General features: G+C 43.9%; 1 protein-coding gene across 1 annotated transcript in view; it reads left to right on the top strand.

Annotated features, from left to right (window-relative positions):
* CHCHD3 (coiled-coil-helix-coiled-coil-helix domain containing 3) overlaps positions 1-21,624 on the top strand; it is a 282,425-nt gene that overhangs the window by 246,731 nt on the left and 14,070 nt on the right. The window contains exon 7 of the mRNA XM_069586985.1: positions 20,435-20,570. Coding sequence (XP_069443086.1) covers positions 20,435-20,570 — 136 coding nt within the window. The remainder of the gene's footprint in view (positions 1-20,434; positions 20,571-21,624) is intronic.

Here is a 21,624-nt window from a genome sequence, read left to right as displayed (position 1 = left end):
AATGGCTTGAAGTGATCAGGCAGGCCCCTGAGCAGCAGCTGGGGAGAGTCACGCTTGGCCCTCCACTGCAGGCGGCAGGCAGGAGACAGTGCCCAGGAGCTCTGCTATCTGAGGAGGAGAGCCAGATTATGAAGGCTGGATGTGAGATGGTGTCATTAAGAGCTTCCTGGAAAGAGGGAGCAATTAAACTCAAAGCCAAGTGAACGACTATGCTAATAGATAGGGAATGTTTGTCGCTCAGTCGTGTCAGACTCTGCAGCCTCTCCAGGCAGCAATATTGGAGGGGGTAGCCTTTCCCTTCTCCAGGGGATCTTCCCAACTCAGGGGCTGAACCCAGGTCTCCTGTATGGCGGGCAGATTCTTTACTATCTGAGTCAGTTCCAGATTCTTTACCAGTTTCACTTTCAATATATAAGGAAGGTGCTCCTTAAAATGCTTGCGCAGGCTCTAGTGACTGTCATGAAACTTTCTTTTAAGCACATACTTTTTTAAAAGGGTGAATGCTGAACCCGAACCTCATGCCAGCTTTAAAAGCAGACATAGTTAAGATCAAGGCTTAGACTTGAATAGGGGCCTACTCTTGTGCTCCCACTCTTTTTCTCCAGGAAGTAAAGAAATAGACTGCTAAGCCCAGATAATTTTTCCTGGCTTTGCCTGCCTTTTGGAGGGATGTGAAATGAGTCAGAAAGGTGTATTGTCTGGTCTCTTCCTCACTTTCAGAAGCCTTGGATTTTGTACAGCTAAGTGCTGGTTGGAAGAAAGCCAGGCTTCCAGTGAGAATCAACATCACACAGCCTTAGCTGCAGGACCACAGGGATGTGTAGAACTGAGAGAGTCAAATCCAAGGCTAAGGCTGGAACACCACGGAGACTGGAAGGCTAAGGGATCTGGAGTGCCCTGATTGATTGGTGATGTCTGTTGTTGGCATGCGCATTAAGAGAGTTGCTGGTTTTCCTTTGGTTTGCTACCCGTGCTTTAGAAGCCTATATAAAATCTGTTTACCTCCCTTAATTGATAGCACCTCCCCCGAAATAGGAATGATAGAGAAAGGAAGAAGGAAGAAAGGCTGTGTAGTGCAATTTTAATATCTTTCTCTTTTCACCATTTACATAGCAGCAGGTTTGGGGAAATGAAATAACCACAAGACAGGGCTTTTTTGTTACCTCTTGTCCTCACATAGCTCCTAGTAGGAAGGCCAATTTCTTTTTCCTTACTTCAGATCACCAGAGCACCAATGGGACCATGACTGGCATTTACTGGGACTTAAAAACGAACTTAGGATTGAAAATACTGTTGGCAAAATGTCTTTAATGTGCAGTCGTATCTGCTGTTTTCTTTATAATGAGTAAGAGGATATATTAACATTGCACTTTGGTTAGCATTTGTAATACATGCAGAGATAGTAACCTTCAGTGCATTTCTGAAATAGTGTCTCATGGGTAGAAGCCTTAGTTTACAAGCAGGGAAATAAGACTGCACTCAAATGACCTCTTTCCTAAATACCCAAAGTAGTAAAACTCCATCTGTTAAACGATTCTTCCTTCAGTCTAAATACTGGTGCTTATAGCTAATATTGGAGACTGAAAACTGATAAAAATTAATCATATTTGGTAGAAATTAATATTATAATTGATTTACCATTGTTTTGAAAAGTTTAAATGAAATCATTTAGTACTTTATTTTATTATGTGTGGTTGTGATAAAAATTACCTCATCACTTCATGCAGTTTGAATAACCAAACCGATCATGTGAGTATATCTAGTCACTCAGTTGTATCTGACTCTTGTGACCCTGTGGACTGTAGCCTGCCATGCTCCTCTGTCCATGGGATCTTCCAGGCAAGAATATTATTCAGACCTTACACTGAAATTACAGTCCTGAGCAGCACATCAAGATCTTCCTCTCTGAAGACTCTTCTTTCCTAACTGAAACAAGTTGCCGGGCATAACCAGCCAGTTTTGAGGTGGTTTACATTGATCAGATTAGGCAGATATGTCTAAAATATCCACTTCATGATATGCTGTATAGCTACAGCTATTATATACTTCTTACCATTGTATGAGATGAAACATATAGTGAAACTCAAAAGTTTACAAGCTTTTACATCATCTTAGTCATGTGCAGTTCACTTCTGAGTAGTAATCAATCCACACTTGTCTATTGAGGTTTTATTATGGGAAAGGTCCCAGGTTCTCATATCCTTCACGACGGCTGCTCACCAGGCACTAGGGAGCCATCTTTAATTTCTCGTCAGTATTACAGAAAAGGAAACCCTCCGGTGCCAAGCTCTCCCCCAGTGCCCACCGTGGCCTGGGCCGCAGGGCCATCACAGTCCGTGCTGTCCCTTGCCAGTCTGTTTCGCACCATCTGAAAATGAAAGCATCCTCGGTCCTCTCACATTTCTGCCCACTCCTGAGTGCCCTTTGGTGGTTAATGTTTTCGAGGGTGGAGCTAGGGCGAACATCTCACTGCGTGAAGGAGCTGAAAAGTTAGCCGACATTTTTAATTAACGCTGGCACTTCTGGGCCTCCTGCTGAGCACTGCCAGCCTGGCTTTACAAAATGACATTTATGGCGTGAAGGATACAGAAACTCATGGAAAGCGGCTGAAAACCAGTTTCTGGCCTGTTTGAACACTGGTTTAATGGCAATTTAACTTTAACTGTGTGGTGTTGATTATTCTTGAAATGTCCAGCTTGTTTTAGACAGGACTTTGCTGCCACTAAAGGAAATTAAAGCAGTTTGCTGTCGATTCCGTTGAGTTCCCCCTCAGTACCTAGTCACAGGCAGCAGCCCTGCCACCAGCAGTGGGCGAATCTGTGCCAAGAGTAATTACTCCAGATACAATTCCATTTATTCATAGGGAAGGCTGTTGCTCCCCGTGAGAACATAGTTGAGAGAAGAAAAGATGTATAGGTTTATGTTAATTATACTCCCCACACTGGAGGTTTGATTTTAACATGAGTGCGACTTTTTAATCCCTTTATCCGAAACACAGGCAGGAACCTTGTTTGCCACCATCTGAACTGTTTGTGGGCACCTTCAGGCTACGTGAACGGTCACCAACTTTCACACGAATTGTGTTCTAAAACTTGGTTTTTAAGTTTGAAAGTGGAAACCCATTTTTCTTTAGAAATAAGCTAATAGCTAAGAGGTTCCCAGAACAACCTCCCAGAGTTTGTCAGTTGAGATAATAATAACAATAGTAATAATAGCAGCCACTGTTATTTTGTTAAAATGCTTACCATGTAGCAAGCATTATATTGAGAGCACATGCATTATCTTACTAACGTTTACAACAGTCTTAAATGTTAAGCGCCCATGAAGAAGTTGCCCTTTAGAGAGGTTAAGCAACTTGCACCAGCTTCCACAGCAAGAGAAAGGTGGAACCCAGGCTTGGACGTAGGTGTTCTAGCTGCCTGATTCTGTGTTGACCATCACAGTAAATGCTGCACGTGGAAGCAGTGACTGTATTGTGGAAGCTAACTTTGATCATACTGCTTTATTAGAAAAAAGCTCGTCTTGATTCCACTTGGGATGTTAGGAACACTTGCCTCCCCAGTGTACTGGTTTGGACATACTTCCTCATACGTCCCCCTTATGCCTGCACGTTCACCCAGGCTAACATAGTGGTGAAGAGAAGTGGAGAGGGTGCCCTGGTACCCTGTAGTGATGGGCCTGGGCAACCAGTGGTGTTTGGCAAATGCTGTGCCAGGTTCTGGAAATACTGTGGAGACTAAACAGACAGGAGGCCTGCCTTCTTGGAGCTTACAGACTAATGGGAGAAATGACTAGTCTCCCGAATAACGTGACAGTTACAGCTGTGCTGAGTTCTGTCTATGCTACGAGAGCAGACATGGGAATCCACCATGAACGGTCAGAGATGACCCCTTTTCAGGCTAAGATAATAAGTGTTGGGGGAGCTTTACAGAAGGTCATTTAAGCAGCAAGATCAGCCTGTGTTAAGGCCCCAAGGAAGGAGCATAGCTCCTTTGGGGTTCTGAAAGGAAGCCTGCAGGAAAGCAGAGTGGAGAGAGATGAGATTGGGGTGGGGAAGAACCATGTCCCACTTGGCTATAATTAGTATTGTGAATTTTATCCCAAGAGCGGTAGTGTTTGAAAGATTCACATTATAACCTGTGAGTTATAAGATTCATTTAAAAAGGGGCACTCCAGTTGTGGTGTTCATAGTGAATTGCAGTAGAAATGAGGCTGGAGGACTTAGAACAGAAACTAGCAGAAAACTACCTACGAGATTTTAAAAATATTCCTGGTGGTGGTGGTGACTTGATCTAGAATAATGACGATGGAGAGAAAGAGGTCGATTTCAGATCTATTCTAGAAGTTTAACTGATAAGACTTAGTGACAGATTGGGCTTCCCTGGTGGCTCAGAGGTTAAAGCGTCTGCCTCCAATGCGGGAGGACCTGGGTTTGATCCCTGAGTCGGGAAGATCCCCTGGAGAAGGAAATGGCAATCCACTCCAGTATTCTTGCCTGGAGAATCCCATGGACGGAGAAGCCTAGTAGGTTACAGTCCACAGGGTCGCAAAGAGTTGGACACGACTGAGCGACTTCACCTTCACCTTCAGTGACAGATTGGATATTGGGAATGAGAGAAGGGTGTACATCAAGGTGATTCCCTGATTTGAGAAGGTCCATCCACTGAGATGGGGAAGAAAGAACAAATCGAGGGTAGAAGAAGGAATTGTTTGATTTTGAACAGGTGGCACATATAAACTCTTCAGTTTGAATAGCAGGAGGCAGTCACCTGCAGGAAGGCAGGACTGGAGATAGAGAGTTTGATAGCTGTTAGCACATCGGTGGCATTAAGGCCATGGGGGTGGTTGAGATCATGGTGGAGAGAGGATATAGAGAGAAGAGCAGAGAAACTCCCCCACCTGGAGATCCGTTAGAAGAAGAGCCAGAGGAGAAGCAAGGAAGGAAATGTAGTGTTTACAGAAGCCAGAGCCCCTTTCACAAGGGGAGAGTAGTTTACTCAAGCAGGTCCATGCCAGTGGGTCCTACAAAATGTCTGCTCAGAATGGGTGGATTTGGTCTCTTGGGTATGGATAGAGGCGAGTGGATGGAAGGTAGAGAGTGGAGGTGGCTGTCATAAGAATAGTGTTTGCTAGAGTTGGGCTTTCAACAATATGAAAGCCACTAGCCATCGGTGGCTGTTTAGATTTAAATTAAGTAAGATATAAAGTTTTACCTCTGATGCATTAGTCACCTTTCAGGTGATAAGTAGGAGTACGTGACCTTGACCAGTGTGTTGGGCTGCATAGACATGACCGTTTCCATCACTGCAGGGAGTTCTTGGATTAGCACTCTTCTAGAAAAGGCAATGGCAACCCACTCCAGTACCCTTGGCTGGCAAATCCCATGGACGGAGGAGCCTGGTGTGCTGCAGTCCATGGGGTTGCTAGGAGTCGACTGAGCGACTTCCCTTTCACTTTTCACTTTCATGCATTGGAGAAGGCAGTGGCACCCCACTCCAGTGTTCTTGCCTGGAGAATCCCAGGGACGGGGGAGCCTGGTGGGCTGCCGTCTGTGGGGTCGCACAGAGTCGGACACGACTGAAGCGACTTAGCAGCAGCAGCAGCAGAGAAGGTGGGCAAGCTCATGAAAATGATATAATAGGGAAAGAAATGGTTATCAGAGAGGCACCCTTTCTCCAAAGCAACTGTAGAAAAGGTGCAGATCCAGACTTTATGGTGGGCCAGTGAGGGAGTCGCCTCTTGGTTTCTGTTTTTCTCAGTGAAAACTAGGAATATGGTCAGGAGTGAAGGGGGAATGGAGATGGAATGAAATAGCTACTGGAAGGGGGCAAGAACGAATTTACCAGAGAACTGTAGAAAGCTGGGAGGCAGAAACTAGTGGCTACCTGTGAATTTACCCTGGTTATATGATTTCCCTCCAGAAACACTCACTGGAGAGCTGCATTAAAGGACGGTCACATGGCAGACGTTCAGAGACTGGAGCTGCGTACGAAGGCTTAGATTAATACTGCTGAATTGGAACCCTTGGGGAGATGTAAAACTAATGGGGCTCAGCATGGGGAATCCAGTCCAGGACACGAATTGAGAAGTGCATTGTTTGGTCCTGCAGCAACACATCATTTTCCCTTTACATAGGAACCATTGAGATTCCGCCTCTGAAATGCTCGTGTGTGAGGCACATCATAATCATTTGAAGAATTTGTGCTCAGGAGGTTGTTGTTTTCTCTGCTTTCATGGTTAGTCTTGTTAATTTCTGTCTCCACAGCAGCAGCTGAGAATGTTAAGTCAATTTGCTAAATCTTGCCTGTCCTCAGAAAAATGCCGAAATCTGTTTATGTAGCACAAGAGGTGAGATTGGATGATGTGTTACGGCATCAATACCGAGCACTTTAATCAGAACCGAAAAAAGAAATGTTTGAACTTTTAAACTAAAGAGTAGTTGTTCACTGTGATTATATATCCCATATAAACTCTTCACTTTTATCTGTTACAAAATTCTTCAGTGGTGTATCCCTCATATAGGGAAATATTAGCTCTTTGAATTCATAATATACTTGTCTTCCAAAAATTGGTCAGTAGTGTTACCATAGATTAGTTGTTCTTAATGATAGAGATCAAACATAGTCTGAGTTAGTAACCCACACCAGTTACCTTGAACATATCTATTTCCCAAATGCAAAGAGTTCCTCCCCACCCAGCCTCCATTCCAGGGCCTTTCGGAGACTTAAGAGATTAATATTTATAATACTTTACAAGTTTCAAAGATGTAAGGCACTAGGTACAAAATCATGTTGTTTGAGCACTTTAAAAAAAAAAAGCCTCAATATTCAAACCCTTTGAAATTGGATTTAGTTCCTGTGGAAACTTATCACCATTGTAGATAGTGCCCTCACCCACAGGTGAAAAATACAGTCAATTCAGAGAATGATTTTATAATTTTGTCGCATGGCTTGGGAAGTAGACGTTAGGAGTATGTGGAGTTGTGCTCTTTGGCTATTACACCAGTTCATATCAGATTGTGTTTGAAAACAACCTTGCATCTGTCGCCATCTGTGCTTCACTTTGAGGCCAGAATAGGTATACAGTGGTTTAGTAGAAGTTTCAGTGGAGTCCCTTTCTCCTAATAACATGAGTAGTAGCTGATGAGAAGGCAAGGGATATGAGACATTTTAAAAATAAAATGAGTTACGGGAGGGGAGGGAGAGGGAAGAGTCCCAATTGCCCCTTAAGAAAGGTGGGCATTTGCAGGTTATGCATTTAGTAGAACTCATGTTGATGAGCTCGAAAAGTGGGCAGCTGAGGGCATACTGGAGGCTGATAATAACAGTAGTCTAGGCAATGGCATCCCACTCCAGTACTCTTGCCTGGAAAATCCCATGGGTGAAGGAGCCTGGTGGGCTGCAGTCCATTGGGTCGCTAAGAGTCAGACACGACTGAGCGACCTCACTTTCACTTTTCACTTTCATGCATTGGAGAAGGAAATGGCAACCCACTCCAGTGTTCTTGTCTGGAGAATCCCAGGGACGGGGGAGCCTGGTGGGCTGCTGTCTGTGGGGTCACACAGAGTTGGACACGACTGAAGCGACTTAGCAGCAGCAGCAAGCATGAACTGTAGCTTAACCAAGGGTGGTGTAGGGGGAACCGAGGAAGGGTTGAAAGTGAAGACTTTTCCAAGAAGGAACTAGCAGTCTCAATGACTTCTTCAGTAGGAAGTATTCAACCAGAACAAAAGAACCAAAATTAAATGCGTGATGCTGAGCTAACAATACTGCAGTTGGTGGAAAATGGAAGGAAGATCTTGTCTAGATAAGAAAATGGAAATTAAAGAAACTGGCCATATCCAGTTGTTGCCTAGTCTAGCGGTCTTCAAGATAGAAAGGATATGAGGACCATCAGATCAAGTCCGTAGCTTCAGAGGGGTAGGGTTACTATCTGCGTATTTTACAAAGAATTGAAACCTAGAGAAACCTAAGATCACGGAGTTTCTAACTGATGGAGAGCAACTAGAAAACCCATTTCATCACAGGCAAAGCAAAAGGAGAGAACCCCCAGAGGGAAGAATAACTTCCAGAGGAGAAGAACAGCAGGGACAAAGACCTAAGCTCTGGAAGTAGCTCCCCTTTACACGAGAGGAGGAGGTTGGGAGAGAGCCATGAGCAAGAGAAGGGACCAGCTCTCTGACAGACAAGAGTCTCACAGATAGAGAAATCTATAGGCTCTTCAAACACTCAGTGATACATGCTATTGCCAATGGCGCGCCCTGTGACTTAAAATAATCAGGCAGTTTCTCTGTCTCATTTCTCCCAAGGTGTCTGAGGTTGAATCAGAAGGGCTTGTGCCAAAGGCTGGCATGTCCAAAGGCATTTCCAGGTTTGCACTCCCATCTCAGCTCTTCCGTCACCAGCACTTGCTGATGCCTTTAGAAGGAGAATCCTTCTTCTCGTGGATTCCTCCCTTTCTTTCAGTGGATTTCTTCCCTTACTCATAGGAATTGCCATTGCTGTCAGATGATTCATCTAGCTTTTGGGATTTCCTACTGAAAGGTTTCCCTTCCACTCCTCCACCTCACCAACCCCACTTTTAATATTCATTACTGTGGGCTTCAGCTTTAACCAAGAGGTCTGTTTTTCTCCTTAATCCTATCCACGTCTACCTTCCTTTTTGCCTTCTTGTCTTTCTTTTTAAAGACTCACAGTGGGGACTTCCTTGGTGGTCCATTAGCTAAGACTCTGTACTCTTGATGCAGAGGGCCCAGGTTTGATCCCTGCTCAGGAAACCAAATCCTACATCCTGCAGCTAAGACCTGGTGAAGTCAAAGAAATAAATAAAGACTGTTGAATCAAAACACTCCCCTTTTCACACAGCCTTCCCTTCCACCCAACTTTTGAGTAGTTCACTTCTGCTGATTACTATACTTAATGGAAATGCCTTTATTGCATACAGAGCATGTCCTTGCTGAAAGCGTTTATGGCTTTCTGATCTGTATGTAAATTTTCATATGAATCTTAAAAAAGAAAAAAGTTCATTCGTGACATCACTGCCTCCAAACTTTGTTCTCTTCTTCCGCAGCCTTTCCTTCTTCCTCGTTTCTGTTTGGAGTGCCTTGCTGTCCTGTCTCACTGCCTGGGCCTTTCTTGTTCTGTAAGACTTCTGAATTCGTTCGTCTGAGACCTTTGCCAGTCATCTCCCGCCAGCTGTGCTCCCTCCTTTCATGTTTTTACTGTTCCCAGATGTGCCCCGTAAAAGCAGCTCTTACAGGATGAGACACACAGACAGACACACAGACACACGCAGACATAACCTGGTATAGAACAAGCACTCGGTAAAGGATATTGCACTAACCTTCGTCTCTTTACTGCCCATTTTCTTATTTACCAGCTCCTGCTGTCTGACTTCTGTCTTATGCCCTATAGTGAAATTATTTCTCTAAATTGCTGGGGATTGAATTCCAGAGCGTTTTATTGGTCTGTATTCCTTTCGCCTTTTCCTTTTTCATGAAGCTCTGGTTTCCCAGCCTTGGGATGCTGTGTCATGCGCTTCTTCCCTCCACTCCCAGCTCTCTGACTGCTCCATCTTCCTTCCCTGTCACCTCCCGCCTAAACAGGGCTGCTGCCCAGGGCTCCGGTGTCCCTCCTGCCATCTCTCTCCACACTCCCTGCCTTTTCTTGCTGGGAAGGCCCAGTCCATGATGGTGGCCCTGTTCCCAGTGCTGAGCTCTAAGTCCATACTCTAGATCTTGGTGGGTTGTTTCCACTTGGGAGCAACATCACTTGAGCACTTTCATTCTTTAAATCCCCAGGTATAAGCCATGCTACCGCACAATTGCACTCATCTCACACTCTAGGAAAGTAATGCTCAAAATTCTCCAAGCCAGGTTTCAGCAATACATGAACCGTGAACTTCCAGATGTTTAAGCTGGTTTTTGAAAAGGCACAGGAACCAGAGATCAAATTGCCAACATCCACTGGATCATCAAAAAGGCAAGAGAGTTCCAGAAAAACATCTATTTCTGCTTTATTGACTGTGCCAAAGCCTTTGACTGTGTGGATCACAGTAAACTGTGGAAGATTCTGAGAGAGATGGGAATACCAGACCACCTGACCTGCCTCTTGAGAAACCTATATGCAGATCAGGAAGCAGCAGTTAGAACTGGACATGGAACAACAGACTGGTTCCAAATAGGAAAAGGAGTCCGTCAAGGCTGTATATTGTCACCCTGCTTATTTAACTTCTATGCAGAGTACATCATGAGAAACGCTGGACTGGAAGAAACACAAGCTGGAATCAAGATTGCCAGGAGAAATATCAATAACCTCAGATATGCAGATGACACCACCCTTATGGCAGAAAGTGAAGAAGAACTGAAGAGCCTCTTGATGAAAGTGAAAGAGGAGAGTGAAAAAGTTGGCTTAAAGCTCAACATTCAGAAAACTAAGACCATGGCATCTGGTCCCATCACTTCATGGGAAATAGATGGGGAAACAGTGGAAACAGTGGCTGACTTTATTTTGGGGGGTTCTAAAATCACTGCAGATGGTGACTGCAGCCATGAAATTAAAAGACGCTTACTCCTTGGAAGGAAAGTTATGACCAACCTAGATAGCATATTGAAAAGCAGAGATATTACTTTGTCAACAAAGGTCTGTCTGGTCAAGGCTATGGTTTTTCCTGTGGTCATGTATGGATGTGAGAGTTGGACTGTGAAGACGGCTGAGTGCCGAAGAATTGATGCTTTTGAACTGTGGTGTTGGAGAAGACTCTTGAGAGTCCCATTGACTGTAAGGAGATCCAACCAGTCCATCCTAAAGGAGATCAGTCCTGGGTGTTCATTGGAAGGACTGATGCTGAAGCTGAAACTCCAGTACTTTGGCCACCTCATGCAAAGAGTTGACTCATTGGAAAAGCCTCTGATGCTGGGAGGGATTGAGGGCAGGAGGAGAAGGGGATGACAGAGGATGAGATGGTTAGATGGCATCACCAACTCAATGGACATGGGTTTGTGTAGACTCTGGTAATTGGTGATGGACAGGGAGGCCTGGTGTGCTGCAGTCCATGAGGTCCTAAAGAGTCAGACATGACTGAGCAACTGAACTTAATGAACTGAAGCCATGTGTGTGTTGCCCTTCTTTGCGTCCATATCTGTCAGTTACCGCATCCTTGCTTCCCAGTGCCTCTGTTCCTGCCTGTCTTTATAGCTGGACACAGCTCCACTGGCCTCCCAGCCTGGATGCTTTCCACTTTCATCCATCTGATTCATTCACATCTGGTCAGCTTTCTAAGAGAGCACCTTTATAACTTTATTCTCTCATGTAGAAAGGTTGGTGGCTTGTCTTTCCCTGCAGAACAGAATCTAAGTGTCTTCTGCCTTGTCAGAAGACCATCTACATCCCAGTGCCTCCCTTTTCATCACCACCTCTCACCTCTGCCAGCCTCCCTGCAACCTGATCCCCTGGATGTGCCTAGTTTGACTGAGACCTGGGCCTTGGCTCACGTGGAGCCTCTTATGTGTCCTCTTGCCGTTTTACCCTTCATTGAGGGTAAGACTTTCAAGACCCCATCTCCTCTCCTTCATGGACTCTGTAGATTACCCTCAGCTACCTCCTCAGGACAGCTGCAGCGCTTCCTGATGTACATTCTGTTCCTGGACCCACTGTACCACCTGCTCTTACCTGTGAGCTTTGTGAGGGTGTTTCTTCTACAGATATGAATATTTTTCCCTCCTTGTGTTTCTGCACATCTTTACCTCCCCCTTCACTGTGTGTTCACCTCTATGATGTCCAGGTGGCATTTTTCTGTCTGGCCATTTCCTGGAGGTTTACTGGCATGGCCTAGGGTGTCCTCTTTGGTATTTCCCTCTTGCCAGGGGCAGACCCTCAGCCTCCTCCCCTACAGATCGTCACCAGGACAAGAAAGAGACAGGAGGCCCAGCTCTAGCCCTCTTCCCACTCCTCATTATCAGCACTCTGACACTTCAGGGGCTTCCCTGATAGCTCAGTTGGTAAAGAATCTGTCTGCAATGCAGGAGACCCCGCTTCAATTCCTGGGTTGGGAAGATCTCCTGGAGAAGGGCTAAGCTACCCATTTCAGTATTCTTGTGCTTCCCTTGTGGCTCACCTGGTAAAGAATCCGCCTGCAATGCAGGAGACCTGGGTTCGATCCCTGGGTTGGGATGATCCCCTGGAGAAGGGAAAGGCTACCCACTCCAGTATTCTGACCTGGAGAATTCCACAGACAGTATAGTCAGTCTGTGGGGTCTCACAAAGAGTCGGACACGACTGAGCAACTCTCACTCAGGGCAGATCAGTGTGGATAATTTTTTCCTTTACTTGTCACTGCAGTAAATACATTTGCAGTTCTTTCCGTTAAAGAGAGTCAGGCACATTCCTCCCTGGGTGTACCGAGTATTTGGATCTTGCTTTCAAAATGTTGGTGAAAAGAAGAGTATCACCTAATGTAATATAACACGCTCTCTCATCACAGAGTTTAAATTTGATCCTAATCCAGTTTTTTAGACTGTGTCACAGTCATTGAGATATATGGCGGTTTTGAAATGTTTTAAATTAAGCTGTGAGCGCCGAAGAATTGATGCCTTTGAGTTGTGGTGTTGGAGAAGACTCTTGAGAGTCCCTTGAACTGCAAGGAGGTCCAACCAGTCCATTCTGAAGGAGATCAGCCCTGGAATTTCTTTGGAAGGAATGATGCTAAAGCTGAAACTCCAGTACTTTGGCCACTTCATGCAAAGAGTTGACTCATTGGAAAAGACTCTGATGCTGGGAGGGATTGGGGGCAGGAGGAGAAGGGGACGACCGAGGATGAGATGGCTGGATGGCATCACTGACTCGATGGATGTGAGTCTGAGTGAACTCCGGGAGTTGGTGATGGACAGGGAGGCCTGGCGTGCTGCAATTCATGGGGTCGCAAAGAGTCGGACACGACTGAGCGACTGAACTGAACTGTTACATTAGTAGTAAAAGCACTGTCAGATTTGATCACCGCAGGCAAGAGGTAAGGGTACTGGCATGTAGTTTTATGCTTGGGTGACTCAAATGGAATTTCTCCAAACATCTCACCCCCCAGTCACTCCTCAGCTGGGAAAGGAGCATAGACAATTCATCCCTGAGGGTAACGCTTTTTGAAAAATTATAAGTGCCTAAAAATAGGGGCCTAATGTGAAAGTGTGTGCTTGACCATATTTCTGCACAGGCTGCTGGTACCACACTGCTCAACGGGAAGATGCTCTGATTCTGTGCTACTTCAATAGTTAGATTGCATTGATGAAAATGATATAATAAGTCCTATGAAATAAATATTGCTGTAAATATGGGAGGATTACCTCTGGGAGGTTGTGTCTGGTGTTCTGTTAGACTTGACCTTGGCATGTCTTCAGTCTGCCAGCACTGGTGCCCGCCTTGGCTGGGTGGGGGACAGCCACGTCGGCTGTATGCAACTCTCCCTCTCAGCCTGAGGACTTGAGCAGGAAGGATGCAAGGTGAACCCTTCCAGAATTTGGAAACAAATGCCTGTTTGTTCCGGCCCCGTAGGCTGGAGCTTGCAGCCTCCCCTTTCCCTGTTCTTCCTCACGGGTGGGTTAGCTGCTCAGCCTGTCCCTCTGCTCTCTCTCCATCTGGACTGGTCTGCTCCATAATGCCTTCCCTTTCTTCTCCAGGAGTCCCCTCAGATTCTGGAAGGTTCTTCAGCTTCCTGGTATCTTAGCGTACTACCTTCCCCATCTTATTCCAGCTCCTCCTGTCTCCCTCCTGCCTCCAGATCTGGGCCATGATCTAGGACCAGTTTATCCAGTCATCTCCTTCCTGGCCATATGAAGTAGTAACGCAGTAGAGTGGTTGCAGAAGTGTTAGCCGCTCAGTCATGCTCGACTCTGCAACTCTGTGGTCTGCAGCCCACCAGACTCCTCTGTCCATGGGATTCTCCAGGCAAGGACACTGGTGTGGGTTGCCATTTCCTTCTCTGTGGTTGCAGAAGGCAGTCCCTAAGTAGGGGATATGATGAAGGCTGAGTAATTCTGAAAGTTACCACCACCGCCCTCCTACCAAGACAAAGCAACTGGAAACCTCTTTCCAGGTTCCAATAAACAAATAAAACATTTGTTTATTGTTGACAGGTCTGAAACTGGGCTCCTGGCCCCTGGTTATTTTCAGGGGATCCCCTACTTAACTCAGAATTTATAAGCTCTTACTGTACGTGGCTACTCCCAGCTCTCCAAACCACATCTCTGCTGGCAGATGTCATGAACATAAGCACTAAACTTTGCTCTCAGAGAAAGCAGAAGCATCCAGAAGGCTTGGAGTCACCAGACTGTGGGTGTATTCATATCCCCACAGTGTAAGGAGGTCTATTTTCTCCATCTTGGGGCCTGTCTCTATATTCCAGGTACCATGGACAGATCTTCCTGCTGGCTTGAAAGTTACTTCAGGAGAATCCTAAGGCCAGTCCTCACTTCCTGTTCACTGGTGATGGGTGTCCGCTTGTCTGGAACACTATATGTTCAGTTTCTGTTCCATTCATAACCAGAGCTCTGTTTAGCACTTTGTTTACAACTTATCATTCTCATTATAAGACTCTGTGTACTTCTGTCTCCTGTGCCACCAACCCTGCGCCTGCCCTCCCCCGCCCCCCGCCCCCAGTTTGGGAGTCAGTGGAAGGCAAGGAGCATGTGTTATTCAGCACCTACCATGGTGAGTGGCATGTAATGCATGCTCGATAAATGTGGCTCAGTGTTTGTTGTTGGAGTAAACTGAGTAGACAGATGAAAGAAATAGCTATCATATTTTCCATCCTTAGCCCAATTTCAGTGAATATTCTAAAGTAGCAAGATTGGGGAAATGGAAATGACTCACAAAGCCCCCTAGGTAAAAATGACTTAATGTAATTTTAATTTGTGTTGGTATGAGTGCAGTGGGCTTCCTAGGTGGCGCAGTTGGTAAAGAATCCCCCTGCCAATTCTGGAGATGTAAGAAACACAGGTTTGATCTCTGGGTTGAGAAGACCCCTTGGAGAAGGAAATGGCAACCCACTCCAGTGTTCTTGCCTGGGAAATACCATGGATAGAGGAGACTGGCGAGCTACAATCCATGGGGTCACAAAGAGTCAGACACGACTGAACACACACACACACACACGCACACACACGAGTTCAATGTATTATATAGATGCATTTATTTAAAGTAAAAGAAATCCAAGGGCAGTGCATTGTGTCTGCTCAATGTTAACATTTTCTCAGTTGTCTAATGAAAATTATTTTATAAAGTCAGATTTTCCGTGTTTTAATCAAAATAATCATGAGGATGGTGATGATCATGGTGCTGGTGATGCTTTTCCTGGCCTTAAAGCCTTATTGAGATATTTCAAATAAAAGTTATTTCGGAAAGAGTCGGACACGACTAAGCGACTGAACTGAAGGTGACTTGGTCTCATTTACACACTGATGAAGTCTTTGGAGATTCAGATTTCACATTTGGTCCTAGAGATGTCTTCATTCCACAGCTTGTAGGTCTTTTGATGGGGCAGAGAAAAATTTTTTGATGAGGTGATAGACAAACATCATAGCTAGTGTTCATTTTGTAAAATAAATATTTTTAGAAGTCTTTTTATTTTATTTTACTTTTTAAGATTTTATAGCAAAATGTATATGAAGACAAACTGAAGCAGAGAAAGCAAGCAGCTTTTGGAGATGTTAAGCTGCTTCCAAACTGTAATTGTAGAAATTTGATTACAGCTCAGATAGAAACATCATTAATAAAGGTGGTTAGCAGTTATTAAGAATGTCAGAAAAGCTTGAAATTGAGTTGTTTTTCAGATCTTGCTTTGTTAGAAAGAGGCTGTTTACATTTTATTCTGAAAACGATTGTAATTTAAAGTAAAATTAAAAATGAAAAAACTTAAATGAAGATAATGAATACATTTGAGATAAATGCTTCCTTTATATTACATTTATGATAGCTTTATGACACATGATAAGAGAAACTAGTGAATTACTAAATATTGGCAAGATGCTTGGCAGTTTTCGTTTTGTGTTGTGAAAGAAAGGCAGAAAGACCTTGGACTTAGCAATCTAGTGAAACATTTTTAGCACAGAATTACAGTTAGAGCTTTAGCACTGTGCTGCAGAAGTTAGAACGGAACGTTTCCCTCCCCAGATGTGTCATGTACCTGCTTTTAATGTAATAGGTAATCGTTTTATGAGGCCACCAGATGCCATGAAGGATGCATGGTTACTACCCTGGTATCCATTCTCGTATCCACCCTGCACTTAGAATGGTTTTGTGTTCCTGAGAGCTTCAGGAGTTGTGCCTGCTCACTGTTATATGACTTCTTGAGCCTTCTAAGTGGCATGAGGAGGGCCATCTCCATATTTTTTTCCCTTCTCTGAAATTACCTCATTATCCTTGTGGTTTATATTAGAACTGAAAAGATGGGTAAGTAGTTTCCTTGAAATAGAAAGCTCAGACCCACATCAAAGAAGTTTCTAAAACATGAAAGTAGGAAAGGCAGCAGCCAGATCAGCAGATAGCTCTAAACAGATAACCAGGTAGAAACGTATTGTGCCAGAGCCTTAAGAAGAGAGTTCTGAATACGGCTCGTTTATCTCAACTTCATTTTTACCAAAGTATCTTCATTTCTCTTTGACCAGTTAATTCCCAAGTTACAGGAAACTCTTTGAAGGAAATGATCAGAAACAGTAGTGATAATTTTTGTCCATCACTATGATATTTTAAGAACTTAGCCTTAATTGGGATTCCCCCCCGGCCCTGAAGTTTCTACAATGGACCTGTCATTGTTATAAGAAAAATACTTGGATGTATTTTCTAAGCTACCTTTTCAAAGAACATTGGTGTTTGTTAAACATTAGCCAAAAAAAAAAAAAAATCGATATGTTACTGGCTATAGACTGCCTACCAGAGTGCTTCTTTGGCTTTTGTTCTTTATCCAGATATTTGGTCTCGAGTTCTGCCATTGGTTGCTATGAGTGAGGTCCTTGGCCTGACGTGCCACTGTGGGGTGAAGTGGGGTGGGGATGGGAAGGGCTTGGCCCCAGCTTCTCATGCTGGTGAGAAAGAAGCAAGAGACAGGCAGCAGACTGGGAGTGGACTAAAGAGGACAGAAGGGACAGAAGGGGTAGAGAGACAGATGGTGGGACCCATCAAAAGTCCCCAGTAATTTCAGAGTCACTCAACTGGATTTTTTTTTTTTTGAGTAATATATATTTCCATGTATCAACTTTATTCTGCCAATTCCTTTTTGCCAAGTATGTTTTTGGATAACTGTTCTGTCTCTCACTTCTTTATTTATAGTTTTGAGTTCTCCAAATATTTCATATTTCTCTTTTGTTGTTCACTATTTATTTTTGTTAATCTTTTCATACCAAGAAATTAAATTGTTTAAATGTCTCTTGCAGCTAAGATTTAATTTTCCTTCTTGGGTATCTTGAAATTCTGCCTTGCGTTATTTTTACCTAATAGTGGCTTTTTCCATCAGCAGGAATGGAAGCAGTCAATAAAAATCAATTGCTGACTCAATGACTCTACGGAGGGTTTACCATAATGCATATTGGAAATGACTTTCAAACCCTTTTCCTGAATGGAAGGTGCCATGCTTGGGTTTTATGGCCTTCTAATGTTAGACAGTAATCTCATTTAGCATTTTCCCAAAGTGAAAACAGTGCATTAGGGCAGCGTAACAAGCATTGCAGATCAATACAGAGACAGAGCTTTGCCCTTACAGGTTAATCCAAGCAAAATATACCAGAGCCTAGTCCAGGAACTGGAAGATAATTACGCTGATTCCCATCCTCTCTTTCCCCCATTCTGTCATCTAATCATCAATACAGGCTGACATGTATACAGAAAGGATTTCAGAAAATGTCTCCATTTGCGTGTGCACACACACACTCTCACACGGACCTAACTACCATACAGGGTCCTGGGAGTGAGTAGTAGTGATTTCTGGTGATAAAAGTATATTTTGACACCTTGCAAATCATAACTAACTCATGGACTTTAACTTGCAGGAGTAATAGCTAAACCCAAGATAAATGCTTACTTATACCTTAAATAACCCCATTCTAAGGAGCCCATAGTATTTAATGAATGCACTATTGTGAATAGTCTTTCTTAGAAGGGAAAAATACTCTAGCGTCTTCCTGTGATGCGCAGTATGTGGCAGCTCATTCTTTTCGGTCTTTTACTGCATGTTAATGGGGAGGGTGCTTCTAGCCTTCTCGCCCATCTCCCTTTCCCCTGCTTTAAATCCACGGTATGTGGGAGGGATGTTGGTCCTCAGCACTGGGATAGAATGTAGCGCTGCTTCCTCTTCAACTGTTAGAAGCGTTAGTTGTACATGTGCTTGTCTCAGCTCACCTGATGCTTAATCCTATTTTATTATTTGTTCAGATGTGTGTCTTGCTGTAATCAGTCAGTCGTGTCTGTGCTTCTACGCTTTGAAGCACAGCTGACTCCTTTTAGATACTGATGTTCATGGTAGGGGATTAAGGAAATCCGTGTCCAGAGACATTCACAGACATCTGAACTTGAGAATCTTAAAACTAGGATGGGATTGGATTTAAATTCTGTTCTTGGGTATTTGGCAAAACAGTAAGGTAATGAATGAAAAAGTACAATGTTATCTCTTTGTCTTCTTTTTCAGAGGGTAGTAAGAAGTAAATTCCCTTAGGGGCCAGTAACGTGGTTTGCATTTCAGTTTCCTATTCTAACTATATATATATATTAGCTTAGTGTTGGATAAAAGTAGTGAGGAGACAGATCTTCACCCAGAGCTTTCCTTATTGATGAGAAATATTTCTCCTATATTCTCTAGGGGTATTTTAGAACCCATCAAATTTAAAATAATGCTATTTTCAAGATTACTATGGAAATAACAAATTTAAATTTCAAGAAAAGAACTGATAAGAAAGTCTAGAACCTTTTGTATTAAACAAAACTGATTTTAAAAAAAACAGACTCCCTAAAGTGATAATAATACTACATATATATATTTCTGTGTATTTATTCCTTATAATCCAAGTTCCTCTACCATTTTTACAAGAGTATTTCAGTTTTGTTTGTATAATCCATTTGGTATATTTTATTTATTGTTACCATTTTTCAAGTGTGTATTGTCAGCTTTTTGGAAGCATCTATGTTAGTACTGCATATTCACTGAAAGCACTCTAAAATCTTGAGGTTTGTAAGTATAATTAGTAAAATTTTAGCTCAGGAAATGAAAAAAATTTTCTGTCCACTCATTCTGAACAATTTATTGTGTGCCTTCTATAAGAGGGATCCGTGTCAATAGCTGAGATCACAGAGAAAATAAGATGCAGTCCTTACCTGGGATTTGCATGCTAGTAAGTCACAGTTGACTATAGTACAGTCAGTGTTAAGTACACAGTGAAAGAAGTTAATACAGGCGAGAGGGTCGTCATAAAGGGAATGATGGACTCTACTGTGGATGGAGAGAGCTAGTGAAAGCCGTATAGAGATTACACTTCAGTACTTAGCTTAAGTGTTAGAAGATGGGTAGGTGTTTTCCTGGAGAAGGAAATGGCAACCCACTCCAGTATTCTTCCCTAGAAAATCCCATGGACAGAGGAGCCTGGCAGGCTACAGTCCATGGGATCGTGAGAGTCGGACTCGACTTGGCAACTAAACCAGGGGTTTTCCAGATACATAGAAAAGGGTGAGGCTTTGGTGCAGAGCATTTCCAAAATCAAGAGCAATGGAGCAAAGACGTGAAGGGATGTGGAAGAACCAAACCCTGAAGAACCAGAGACATAAAGGAATGTGGTCAGGCTGTACCTTGTACAGGGTGGGGACTGAGGCGAAAAAGCAGGCAGGTACCTGATCCCAAAGGACCTGCCTGTTGACCTTGTATTTCATTTGGAAAGCAGATGCTGTCTAGACTTGGCTGTGAGAAAGAACCTTTTGGGAGAGTAGGAGTGGAGGGCGAAAGCTAAGAGGCCGAGAGACCAGAGATTCATGGCTTGAATCCAGGATATAAATAATTAAGAATTAATATAACAACAGTGAGTATGGAGAAAGGACTGGACTGCAGGGTCTCCAGCTCTGTGACCCACTGGAGGTGGGAGCGGAAGAGAACATAGGCTCCCAGGTTGGAGACCCAGCTGCTGGGCTGCAGAGTAATTGGCTCCATTCATGCAGTCACATTTTGGAGTGGGTGGGAATGCTGCTCTGTCCAGAGTCTCATGGGGGTGTCAGTTAATAGAATGAATTTCATGGTAGTCACTTATCTTGTGGAATATCTTTCTTAAAAGGTCAAAGAAAATTATTTCTCTTAAAGTTTTTTTTAAATTATTCTTTTTTCATTTGCAACATTTGTATATTGATGTATTTTTTAGCTTTGATCTTCATTCAGGTTGAAGCTTATTTGTCTCAGTGGTACCTGTTTTTGTTTCCAGGCGGTATGAGTATCACCCCGTCTGTGCTGACCTGCAGGCCCAGATTCTCCAGTGTTACCGCCAGAATACCCAGCAGACCCTCAGCTGCTCGGCTTTGGCCAGCCAGTACATGCGCTGCGTCAATCAGGCCAAACAGGTGGGTGTATGAACCAAGCTACCGGGGGAATAGAAGACTGCCATCCAGGGCACTGGGAAGGTTAATGTGTGTGACACGCTCTGTGTGGTCACGAGTTGACTAAGCTTTCACCCAGGTGGTGGTAGGAAGAGTCCATGGTCTCCTTGTGTTCCACCTGCAGGACAAAAAAAGATTTTACTTAAATAATACTTTTTCTAGTTGCCCTGAACTTTTGTCCTTTATACTGTAATTGTGTCGTCAAGGTCATTGCCCCATATTCTGGGCCAGTAGTCAGAGCCAGCAAAGAGGAAGGATACACATTAAGGGGCCAACAGCTTCAAGTTCATAAACACGTAGTAGTCATGCCGACAGAGAAGGCACTGGCACCCACTCCAGTCCTCTTGCCTGGAAACTCCCATGGACGGAGGAGCCTGATGGGCTGCAGTCCATGGGGTCGCTAGGAGTCGGACACGACTGAGCAACTTCACTTTCACTTTTCATGCATTGGAGAAGGAAATGGCAACGCACTCCAGTGTCCTTGCCTGGAGAATCCCAGTCCAGGGGAACCTGGTGGGTTGCCATCTATGGGGTCGCACAGAGACAGACACAACTGAAGCAACTTAGCAGCAGTCATGCCAAGAGCCTGGTTTAAAAAATCAAAGGCAGACATAAACTGAAACAACCCCTCCACACTCCCCACCCCTCAAATGCAAGCACCTCTCAGTCTTCCGCCAGTTGGTAGAGTCCACTCAGTTGGGCAGGGAAAGAGAGGCCAGAGATGGACTTAGGAAGCAGTTCCCATTGCTTCTGTGTACCATAGGCATATTCTTCGTATGATCTTTCATAGCAGAATAATGGGAGGATAACAGGACGTGTGTTCTCCCTAATTTATGTACTTTAGAAAGCCAATGATAATCCCTGAAGCAAATTAACAATTCTGGCAGGTCACATAATTGCCTATCATTTAACTGATTTAACAGTTGGATATAGGTGGTTCTGAGAGATGAAAATTGTTGGAAACCGTGGTTCTTTCTGCTGACAGACTCCCTAGAGTTGACCTTGTAACCCAACCAAA

This window comes from Ovis canadensis, chromosome 4 (genome assembly GCF_042477335.2).
Source record: "Ovis canadensis isolate MfBH-ARS-UI-01 breed Bighorn chromosome 4, ARS-UI_OviCan_v2, whole genome shotgun sequence".
In the NCBI taxonomy this organism is placed as follows: domain Eukaryota; kingdom Metazoa; phylum Chordata; class Mammalia; order Artiodactyla; family Bovidae; genus Ovis; species Ovis canadensis.
Note: the sequence above shows the minus strand (reverse complement) of the source record. Positions and strands in the feature narration are given on the sequence as shown.